This window comes from Colossoma macropomum, unplaced genomic scaffold (assembly GCF_904425465.1).
Source record: "Colossoma macropomum unplaced genomic scaffold, Colossoma_macropomum, whole genome shotgun sequence".
Taxonomy (NCBI): domain Eukaryota; kingdom Metazoa; phylum Chordata; class Actinopteri; order Characiformes; family Serrasalmidae; genus Colossoma; species Colossoma macropomum.
The window spans coordinates 14378183-14390709 of NW_023494810.1; the positions used below are offsets into that span (position 1 = coordinate 14378183).

General features: G+C 40.1%; 1 protein-coding gene across 1 annotated transcript in view; it reads left to right on the forward strand.

Annotated features, from left to right (window-relative positions):
* Positions 1–12527, forward strand: part of lrp1aa (low density lipoprotein receptor-related protein 1Aa) — a 258152-nt gene that overhangs the window by 33050 nt on the left and 212575 nt on the right. Inside the window, 1 exon segment of the mRNA XM_036560017.1 lies at positions 5540–5662. Within this exon segment, the coding sequence (XP_036415910.1) occupies positions 5540–5662 (123 nt within the window).

Sequence of the window (12527 nt, forward strand, 5' to 3'; positions counted from 1 at the left end):
TTCCAATTTGTCATTGTTGTTTTTACCACAAACATAATTGCTTTTACTGGAACTGAGCTTCTGGAGGGAATAGTGAAGTAACCAGGATTACTCTTTAATCCACACCATGCTCTATTTTATGTTTGAGTTGTGTTATTAATGTTTTTTAATGTGCTTTGACAGTACTTCACAGTCCTGAGCTTATGCAGCCCTGAAGGAATTGAAAGAAGACAGAACTTTTTTTCTTTTTAACTGAAGATGGAATGAATTTGTGCACTCAGTGTAATTGTTGGACATGAATCCAAAACCCTGCTGAGGGAGGAAAATTCTAGACGGCCTGCGGAGGCAATTATGTAACAAAGTCCAGCAGGCCTTTCAAAAGCTGAACATCAGACATTCCTGGATTTTCACCTTTTAGATGTTTACCACAAAAAATCTGTCCTTCAGGTGTTGTTTTTGTTGTTGTTGATGTTGTTGTTGCTGCTGCTGATGATGCTGATGATGATGATGATGATGATGATTGGTGGCAGTGGTTCTGGTGGCGATGATTGTCTTGTTGGTTGTGATGGTAATTAGTGGTAGTGTTGATGGTTGTTGGTGGTCGTGGTTGGTGATAGTTGTGTTGGTTGTAATGATGAAGTTGTTGATGGGTGTTGCTGTTGGTGGCGTTGGTGATTGTTTTTGGTGGTGGTTATGATGGTTGTGGTGATTATGATAGTTGTTGTTGGTGGTGATGGTTGTGGTTATGATAGGTATTGGTTATCATTGTTGGTGGTGATGGTTGTTGGTGGTTATGATAGGTGTTAGTTATCGTTGTTGGTGGTGATAGATGCTGTTGGTGGTGATGGTTGTTGGTGGTTATGATAGGTGTTGGTTATCGTTGATTGTGGTGGTTATTATAGGTGCTGTTGGTGGTGATGGTTGTTGGTGGTTATGATAGGTGTTGGTTATCGTTGATTGTGGTGGTTATTATAGGTGCTGTTGGTGGTGATGGTTGTGGTGGTTATGATGGGTGGTGATGGTGGTGATTGTTGTTGTTAATGTCGGTGTTGTGCGTGGTAGTTGTTGTCCTCTAGTTTACTTTATTGATAGTCTTAACTTTTTAAAATTAAAGCCGAGATGAGGTGGATGTCTGGCATTAATTCCTGACCGTGTTCTAAACTAAAACAGCAGTTATTTGTTTAGTTTTAACGTTTTCCATACATCAGCAGTAACCATTCTATGTTAAAGGCATTTGCTGGTAATTTATTTAATCTATAATTTTTCTGGCTTGGCAAAAAATGAGGCTTGTGAAAACTAAATAGAGAGGCGAACCCCAACATAACAAACAAATCCGCAAGTGTTTTAATTAATCACCCTGGTCCTGGTTATTACTTTCACTTAAGAATGTTTCTCGTTACCGGGAAGTTGTGATACCACAGCGACGATGCCCGTTTCTCAGGCGACGCTCCAGACTACAGAACCTGGCTGTTTTAGGGTGTGCTGGGAAGAGGCTCGAGGGGAGGGAAAGTGGTTTGGAACACATCCTCATTTGACTCCAAATAGAGAACCAGTGAAAAGAGGGAGCATTTTTTGCCCCTTTTCGCAGCCAAACCAGAACAAGATGTCCTTTGATGGCCTGTAGACTTGTTGCATCACTGGCGTTGGTCTGGGAAAGCTGACCTGGATATTTGTGGGCAGGCTGATCAAACTCAGAGGCTGAAAGACTAGAACTGTTTGAGAAAGAGACTTTATATCGAGCACAAACGAGAGAAGCAAGAGAACCAGAGAGAACCTGGCCTAATGGAAAGATACAGAAAGTCTAGAAAAACAAGAACGGGAGACGTTCAGGCAGGTTATTCTTAGAGACAAGACGCCAGCCTGTGCAGGGAGACAGACTGGCACGCTGAAGCTGGGCTGAGAATTATCTGAATTCGTAGGCGTAATTCGAAAAATATTCAAAAAATGTTTACACCAAAAAAGGGCCTGTATCTCACATTATCTTCTATTATACCAGGCTGTTTTTGTTACTGTACCTTTAAGACTAAAATATGTAAATGACCTCTGTTCTGATTGGTTGCCTTGTATTGCACCCTAAAAAAAGCAGTCTGAGCTGAAACAGTCCTTATAACTTCAGTGTGAATGGGCAGAGCTTATCTGCCGTAGGCTGAGTAAGTATACGTACACACAAAACAGATGGTTCTTCAAGGGTTCTTCAGTAAAGAAAAAGGTTCTATATAGAACCATGAACGTTCAAAGAAGAAAGAAGTTTAATGTTTATTAGTACTTTTCTGAGTTTTCCTGTGTGCTATAGCTGAGCAGTTAGACGGCTGCAGTAATCTTTGTTTCCTAAACATACTAAACAGATGATAAACACACCAAAACGTGAGATGCAGCTCTACGCTGCACCTTGGAGGAGAATAGAGTGCAGACAGCTAATGGTTTTTAAATATGACGGCATGTATCATTAGAGAGAAACTCATTTGAATACCAAAATCCCAATTTAGTATTTAATATTTTTACACTTTCATGACTATCTGGAAAATTGGAAAATTTTGACTGGATATTTTCCCTAAATGTCTTTTTTTATAGACAGATTTTGCAAATAGGGATGTACCGATATGGGAATTTTGGCCTGATATAATTATCTGATGTTTTTCATGTGCATATCTGCTGATACTGATACATAAACATCAATAAAATATACAAAAATCAGGACTAAATCTACCTGGATCAGCATTACAGAATCATTTATTCTTAGGGTAATATGTAGGGTTATAAGTTTATTAAAAATAATAGTGTAGTAACCCAGCATCACCCAAACATTCTGCTCTTCCAGAGTGCAATAAATACATTATTAAATATCAGTTTAGAATATCTGTCAAATCTGAACATCTGGCGAATGCTAATCATGAACAACCAGTAACAATATAATTCCGATATTACTGCGCATCTTTAGTGTTATGGGAAGTACAGTTATGTGACTGTATTTTCCATTGAAGGCCTTCTCTTTTACGTGAAACTTCCTCAGTCGATCACAGACTGATATATGAAGTCAAAGTTTTATCCTTAACTCCCCAGTCCGTACAGTCCTTATATGGAAACTACATTTTGAAGTTATTGTTTTTGTGATCCCACCACCTATGCGGCACTGCACCGGTCCCCCAGGCTGGACCTTGCAGGTGGTGGGCCCACATGGTCCTTCCACATTGCCTTTTCGGGCTGAGCCTGGTGGGCTGCTTGGTCACCTGGCGCTCGCTGAGGAACACTACCCATAGGCATGGCTCCAGGGTGTTAGGTCCTGGTAACTCTCTCCCAGGCAGGGCACACGATATATTGTGGTCCTTGATCATGGGGGGTTTTGGATCGAGTTAGTCTGGATGTTCACTCTTGACCTGTTTGCCCTAGGAGACCCTATCAGCAGCATACTGCTCCAGACGACTTAGCTCTGAAGTTTAAGCATCGCTGGGTCTTGTTCATGAGCGATGGAAAGAGGGATGGTGAGATCGGCTGCAGGCTGGGACAGACGGCAGCGGTAATGCTGTTACTGTACCGGACTGTAGTGGTAAAGAGGGAGCTGAGCTAAAAGGCAAAGCTCTGTTTACCAGTCGGTCTACATCCCGACTCTCAGCTGTGGTCATGAGCTTTGGGTAATGACTGAAAGAATGAGATCGCAGATACAAGCGGCGGAAATTAGCTTCCTTCACAGGGTGTCGGGCTACACTCTACTGACAGGGTGAGGAGCTCGGTCATCCAGGAGGAGCTCAGAATAGAGCCTATACTCCTCCACATTGAGAGGAGCCAGTTATGGTGGTTTAGACATCTGATCAGGATGCCCCCTGACCGCCTCCCGGTGGAGGTTTACAGCCACGGCTGACTGGGATAAGACCCCGAGGTCCTCCTAGGACCTGCTGGAGAGATTATATCTCTTCATTGTGCTGGGACTGGCTTGTGGTCCTCCAGAATGAACTGGAGGAAGTTGCGGGGGAAAGGGTCACAATGTGCATCAGTTTAATCGCAATTCTAGTATTTTGTCCATATTGGGCAGCTCTGTCTGCGCTTCTGTGTGTTTACTGGGTTAAACATTCTCAGCCTTCAGTCTGTAATCATCCGTTTCCTCCTTCAGCCTCAGTCGGCTAATGAGCAGTTGTTAGGTACAGTGTCTGATACTCTAACATGTAGTTAGGCACTGCCAAAAACAGGTATTACTCAGGCAGATGGGCCAGTCTTACTCAGGGTGTCAATTACACGGGGGGTTGGGTGGATTAAATACCCTATTTACAATTACACTGAGTAAACAGTGTTAATAGTGAACACCCAAGTCCTCCCATCAGTATCAGTTTACCATACGGTGGACTGCACCATCTCTTAACTCTCGGCACCATTTCAGGCTTCACTCCCTCATTATATGTTCATTTAGTGTAAAGACCAAATTGAAGTAGCTTTGGAAAAAAAAATAGTTGTGTGTAAATGTTTTGCAGCTCTAGCCAAATTATAAGTTGTGTTGTTTTTTCTAAAAGATAAAATAAGTTAACACATCCTCTACAGAGTAGAGCTCCACCAATACCGTATCAGTAGGGGTGTAACGATATGCAAATTTCACGATATGATATATATTGTCATTTTGTATCACAATACAATACGTTTTTGAAAAAAAAAAGATAAATAAAAACATAAATTTTTGTATTTATTTTTTGGTACAGCATTTTTTCATATCTATCTGTCTGTCACTAGTCATTTTCTTAAAAGACAAAATGAAAAGAGTAAAGAGTGCTGTAATTAAAAAAATCTAGATAAAAGCAAAGAAATGTAAACTATAAAGCTGCATCTCAACTGGGCAGTACAAGGTCATTTAGATTGTAAATGAACTTGTAAGAGCATTGCAAGTTCATCTGCAGTCCAGCCAGTTTCCTCTTAAAATGTTCCGTTCCACCTTAGCAACCACCTGAGATATCATAGCAACAGCCTAGCTGCACCTTAACAGCCGAATGAGGTACCATAGAACAGTGCAAAACCTAAGCAATTTTTGTATTTATTTTTTGGTTAAGCATTTTTTCATAGGGATAACTGGCACTAGTCAGTTTCTTCTTAAAATGTTCTGTTCCACCTTAAATGGAACAGCAGTTACATGTAACTGATGCTTCATTTAAGGTGGAACTGAACTGAACTTCACTAACTTTTGCTAACGTTAGCCAACTTTGAATCGTCTTCTTCTATGCTGATTTCAACACACACACACATTTGTCAGAGGGTAAGCCTTAGTCATATCATTAACTTGAAACTTGACGTACATGGTTTCATTTACTTAGATCCACTAGGTTGTTAGTTACCTTCTCTGTGGGCTAGTAAAACGTCTTAAAAGTAGCAGTGAGGGGAGGAAAAGCACAGACTTGCCTGCTGACTGTGTTAAGAACAATCTTAATCGCCCTTTATTTAATCATAGAACTCTGTAGTCTGTTTTGGGCAGAATCTGTATTTCTGTCTTCGCTGTCAGTCATGGAGCATGGACACAGTGTCAGATGGAACAGAATAAATAATAAAGCAGCTGTAATAATTCATTGTTTCTTGTTTGCTTTTGCAGCCCCAAAGACGTGCAGCCCCAAGCAGTTTGTGTGTAAGGACCAGGTGACCTGTATCTCTAAAGGCTGGAGGTGTGACGGAGAGAAAGACTGTCCTGATGGATCTGACGAGGCTCCAGATGTCTGTAAGTCCAGAATGTTTATCTTTGGGAGTTTAAAGCCTCACTTGAATCTTCAGCTGCTGGATCATACAGATCCCTCTCTCTCTCTGTGATCATTAGAATAAAATTCCTCAGCTAATTTCAAACATAAAAGTCCAGAAGATGACGAGGTTCCCACCAGACATAACCATCCCAAGGGTCCACCTCATAATCAGGAGATTGCTAGTTTCTTAGGGGTGGGAAGAATAATCAGTTCTGAGATGTATTGTGATTTCTCATTTGAATAATTCTGTGTTGCTGCACAAAATGCAGAATATCTAGATTTCTTTAGTGTGTTCAGTAACTTATGTTTCCATCAGCTTTCTGTGCAAATTGTAAGCAATAAAATGAAAACGTGAAAAAAAAAATGTGCTGCCCAGCAGCTTCTTTCAGTCAAACTGACTTTGTGATAAAAATGGTTTATATTTATCATAATGATGTGATTACGTTAAAAGTCATCCCATAATTTTTTGGTTTATCAACTAAAAAAAAGTTGTTTGACATCCATTTCTAATTTTGTTCGTCACAAGTTGTTAAACTTTGGCTTTCCCAACTTCCCCATGACCTTCTGATAGTTAATTTACTATCAACCTATTAATTTACAACAACTTAGCAACCACCTGTGATTTCATAGCAACAGCCTAGCCGCACCTTAGAAACCTCTGCGATGCCATAGCAACAGCCTTGCAAAACCTTAGCAACCACATATCATAGCAACAGCCTAGCCACACCTTAACAGCCTAATGAGATCCCATAGAACAGTCTGGCAAAACCTAAGCAATCACCCAGGAGGCAAAAGCAACCGCCTACCAACAGCTTAGCAACCACCTGGGATACTATACCATTGACATAGCAACGCCTTAGCAGCCACCTGGGATACCATAGCAGCTGCCTAGCAACACCATAGCAGCCCCCAGTAATACCATAGCAAAAACCTTGCAAAACCTTAGCAACCACCTGGGATACTATAGCAACACTCTAGCAACACCTTAGCACCCACGTGGGATACTGTGCCAATGGCCTGGCAACACCTTAACAGCTGCCTATGATACATAGCAACAGCCTTGCAACCACCTGGGATACCATAGCAGCTGCCTAGCCACACCTTAACAGCCTAATGAGATCCCATAGAGCAGTCTGGCAAAACCTAAGCAATCACCCAGGACACCATAGCAACCACCTAGCAACACCTTAGCAACCACCTGGGATACCATGCCAACGGCCTAGCAACACCGTAACAGCCACCTGTGATACCATAGCAACAACCTTGCAAAACCTTAACAACCACCTGGGATACCATAGCAACCCTCTAGCAACACCTTAGCAACCACGTGGGATACTATGCCAACAGCCTAGCAACACCTTAACAGCCACATATGATATAGCAACAGCCTACCATGATGGCAGTTAGCGTTCTCCTCCGAGCGTGTTCAGCTGTCCAGTGACTTTGAGTTAGAGGCAGTTTGAACAGATGCTGTGGCTTTACTTGACTCTGAGGAAGCCTGTGTTTGCCTTGCACTGGTGGTATCGTGTTATTGGGAGAGTCCTAACTAGTGGGCGAAATCAAATACAACTAAATCGGGGGGAAAAAAAATTATAAAAAAATGCAATGTAATTGAATTAAATTGAGATACATCTACGTCTGGGGTGGTGTTTTAGATAGAACATAAGAGTCTATAAACTGGCCATGACCGATCAGACTGACCACAGCTTGGCAGCTAATACAAAAGAAGAAACCACATCCTAAATAAAGTCTCGCTGCACAGTGTGTCACTGTAGAATGAAAACGTTACGCAGGTTTGAGATTCATTAACGCTGATCTTCCCAGCAGTGATACAGATCAGCGCTCCTCTCCGAACCGCTGAGAACATCACAAACAGGTCTGTAAGGAAAAGGCCGTGATGATGTGGGAAGCTTCGAGAGGTTTTAGCTGGATGTTCTGGCCCTTACGCAGCGTGCAGCTGTTCACTGTCAAGCGATAGGAGTAATCGTGGCTTTGTTTTTATTGTGCGATGACTGGCCTGTTAGCCAGATGACTGGACCTGCTGGACCATTCGTTCCTTTTGTTTAGTCTGATCTGCTTCAGCTGCTTCAGAGTGGCAGTGTTTCAGTGCCCTGTTATTTAGGAAAGCAGTAGAGATTAGTGAGTGCACTGTAATAGTGAGCGAGTAGAGTGAGTCACATGTTTATAGACAGGCCTGTATATGGCAGTGATTTTGGAGATATCAATTAAAAATAGGCTGAATAGGCTGTGCGCATGTATTAGTGGTGCGCTGAAATTTCTTGCCTGAAACGGGAAATGAAGTTTAGAACACACTGGGCCAAAAACCAAAAATAAGACAAAGTTTTTCTTTTTTTTTCTTTTTTCTTACTATGTAAAAGTTTTAAGCACCCGAGTATTTGAATTCAAACGCTGTTTATCTGACCAAAAAGTGTTTATTTGCTCATAAAACACTTCTGCAGTCCCACAGTAAAAAAACTATTAAAACATTTTCAGACCCTAAATATTTACAAGGATTATTTTCTGATTTATGTAAGAGAGAGAGATTTAAAACCTAAATATATACAATATCATCAGTTATAGGGTACTTTCTGTTGGGAATGTGTCTGTCCCGAACCCTATCCCCTAAATTTACTTGTTAAAAAGGTGAAAAATTCTTGTTTTTTTGTTTTAAAGATATTTTTGATCTCTCTTAAAGTGAAGTTGAAAGTTAAAGATTTATAATGATTTTAATTTTTAAATTAAAAAAAATTGCTATCCTACATTTTCTTGTCCCTACCGAAACGCAGTTTTAGTCTGTAGGTGGAGCTTTAGTTTAGCCACACCCCTGCATTTCAGAGCAGGAAGTGAGGCTGCATCCCTGTCCCTCATGGCCACATGGTGAGCAGTTAGATCCCATTGTTTTGAAGTTAATGTGTCCCAAAGTCTGAAAATCAGTGTGGAACATTAAAATTTGTCACTACCGAAACACAGTTTTTTTTAAACTTTTTTGTGTTCTAATGAAAATGATGATTTTATGTATGTACTGCTGGTCAAAGCTGTGTATGCTGGTCATTTACTAGCTGCGTTTTTGATCTCAAAATGAGCCAAAGTTGTCACTACCAAAACAGTCACTGCTGAAACGTTTGGGGAGTATTGATTGCTTTGGTAGTGACAAAATGGAATGTTTAAACATTTTTGAAATAAAATAAGCATAATTAAGGTATAGAGTCACTCAAAACTAAGAGTTTTTTATCTATAGTCCAAGATCAGTTCAGAGTCTGAAATGTGTTTCAGCTCTGACTCTAAATGATCCATATACACATTTTTGTTGCTCACGCTGAACCTATGCCTGCCTTCAGCACTTCATCACCGCATAGTCAACTGGCAGGTACATTATTCTTCAGTAGAGCTTAAAAAAGCCGCTGTGTGTTAATGAGGTAGAAAAGTTACGTTTTTGTTCAAGCTGTAGTTCTGATTGTTTCCTCTAATGGTAGTCAAGGGCAAATTATATGTTGGATACAAAGGTGGGCAATTTCCTTTGACTAATCTTCATACCTCCCATATTAATTACTTTCCTGTTCACTTTTGTTGTAGCTCAAGCTGAAGTAAAAGAAAATGAATGTTGCAATTAATCTGCTCCCCACCCCCCCCACCCCCCACTCCAGGACCGCGTTACTTTTTATACTATTACATTTCTGTCTCATAAAAAGCGTCTTATCATAACTCTGTGCTGCACTGAGATAAATGAGGCGTTGTTTATGCACAGCGTTTATGAAATGCCTTTAAACAGTCTGTTTACAGAGACTAAAGCCTGTACTGTCTTATCAAAGAGCTTCCTTTTTTTGCAGCACATTTTAAATATATATTTTTTAACCTAATGTTCATTTTACAGTGTTTTTTTCAAAATCTTTTTTTTGTTTGTTTGTGTTTATTTGTACTTCAATGCTAGTGATTCGAGGGTTTACTCAATAAATAAACACCTGTGTGCACCAATTAGATAACAGAAACAGAAAACAGCTTTTTTTTGTTAGAAGTCAAAGAAGTCAGCAGTTTAAATGAATACAAATTCTATTCCAAACAAGTTTGCCAGTGTGTGTGTGTTATGCCAATAAAAATGCATTTAAAGAAATATAAATTTAGTTAAATTGAATTAAAAAGCAGCACAAAAACACAATATTTGGTGTTTTACCCTTATAAACTTTGTATTTTTTGTAAATATATACTTGCTCCAAATTTGATACCTGCAGTATGTTCCTAAAAAGTTAGAACAGGAGTATGTTTACCAGAGACATCACCTTTCTTTTTAACAGCACTTAAAAATCATTGGGGACTAAAGACACAAACTGATCCAGTTTTATAAGAGTATAAGTCCTCAACTGTGCAGCTGTACAGGGCCTTTTTTTTGTCATATTTTGAGCTTAATAAGATATGTTTATAGGGGGAGACAGTTCTGGACTGTGAGCAGGTCAGTCTAGCACCCTCACACTCTGATTACACGGCTGTGCTGCTGTAACATGTTCAGAATGTTTCTTTGTGTTGTGATGTTGAAATAAGCAGGACCTCTCTGAAAAAGATGGCGTCTAAAAGGCAGCATATATTGCTCCAAAATGTATTTAGTGTTAATGGAGCTTTCGCAGATGTGCAGGTTGCCTGCTAATACCTCCCCACACCATGGCAAACTCTGGATTTAGAACTTTACACTGGTAATAATCTGGATCCTTTTCTTCTTAGGCATGGAGAACACAACATTCATTATTCCAGCTTCCATTCTTTTCAGGAGACTCACTTTTAGCTTCTCAAAGAAATCTGCAGACACACCTCCAAAGTTCAGTCTTAGAAGTTGGTCGATCATTTTCTGAAGTAATCCAAACACATTCAGTGGCGTTGAGGTCTGGACCGTTTTGGACTGGATTTTGTGGTCAGTCCATTGTTCAGCTTCTTTGTTTGATGTGTCTGTCTTGTTTTCTCAGTGAGGCTTCTTGACAGCTACACATCCTTTCAGACCCATAGTGCTGCGTTGTCTTCTCACAGTGGAAGGATGGACAGAATCACCTGTGGATGTTTTCAGATCTGAAGCAGCTTGATTTTCTCTTCTCTCTCAAAGATGAAAGCTTTAAGAGCTGTTTATCTGATGGGGGCAGTTTTGGTGTCTACCAGGTCTTCCAGGTGGTTGGTAGGTGTATGTTATAGCTTATATCTCATCTTATATCTCCTCCTGCTGTTTTCCTTACTTCATTTTGCCTGAAGACAAAAAAATGAAGGGTGGTCTTTGTTGGATATCACTGTTATTCTCTTATATGATGCCTAAAATGTGTTTCAAAACTGCTTTTTTTTTTTAAGTGCACAAAACCTCATAGCAAGAAATCTCATTACATTAATAAGGACCTGGTTCTGATATTCTTCAGCATTCTGATTCCGTCAGTAAAAGGCCTTTGCTTTTTTCACCCTAGAGGAGACTAAGTTCTAATATTATTTTGAAGGACGTCCATTTCTGCCCTAAAGAAAGTTCTTGTGGCTTATGAATGTCTTTGAAAAGTTGAAGCAGTTTTTCTGCTGCAGTTTAGCTCTGAACACACTGTGCTCAGTTACTGAAGTTGTGCGTGGCCATGAAGAATTGCACCGCTCACTTGGGGTGTCATGGTGAAAACGTATTAAAGCGGTACTATCCTGTTGGGTTATCATAGAGCCGTTCACAGGCAGAGCAAGGATTGACATGTAATTAGATTTAACTTGCTACTGGAAGCCTGGCTGCAGGGGGAACAATACTGGGCTTCATTCGGCCGAACGAGGACAAAACTAATGTTTGTGCTCCTCAGTCACAACCAATTTCATGCTTTATAAAGTTTATCTTTTTCTCTCAGTCCCAGCTCGCTTTTCATAGCTGAGGGTGGAAAAGAGGCAGGACATGAAGGCTGAGTCATTCCATATGAAAGAGGGAGAGCAGGACAGGGTCCAGGGGAAGAGGGTCCGGGTCTGGATCTTGGAAGACATTAAAGAGACAGTTTGGGGGTAAAAAATCTGATATACAGTTTTTCCCTTACCTAAAAATGTCTGAAATGTGTCTCTTTAGTTTTAGCACTGGAGCTATAAGGCTAATGTAGCTAACAAGTAATGGAAGCTAATACCCCACCAAATAGCATGTCCAGTTGCTTGATTTCTGCCACTGTATGATATACTGTTATCTACATGCTTAAAATAGATGGATCTATGGAAAGGGTTCTTCAATGAAGGCTGTTCTATATGAGGAAAATTTCATGTTTAAATGCTTGATATCTAAACGAAAAGAAGAACCATTTTTGGGGGGTATATACAACCACATACAGCACATTCTCCATTAACCTGAAGAACTATTTCACTATGCAAGGAACAATTTAAGCATGAAATGGTTCTATGGTTCTAAGAACTCAGTTCTAAAGAGAACATTTGCCTTTACTAAATAACTCTTGAACCAGTTTTTTAAAGTAAGTATAGAACTGGATAAAAAAACTCTCAAAGTCTATGTAGATGCTTTTTGAAAAAGGTTCTATTTAGCACCAAAAAGGGTTCTGCTACTTTTACAATGCTATATAGAACCATAAACAACATATTCCAACTTTTTGAAGAGTGTATACATTCCAGGAAAAAACATTTAGGAACTTTTCTGTTTGAGTGTAGCTCCAGTTTAAAACTACAGAAACAAACTTCAGACTCCAGACGTGTCTTGGCTGATGGACTCTGTGTGGAATAAAGGGGGGTGAATAAGATTTTTGGCTGAGCTGTTGCTTAAAAATGAGACCAGAAAGGGGAAAAAAAAAAACCTCCTGACCTGATTTTCTCTTGAAGTTCAAGAGTTTGGAGGGTCAGCACCTTCACAGACAGGAAACATGC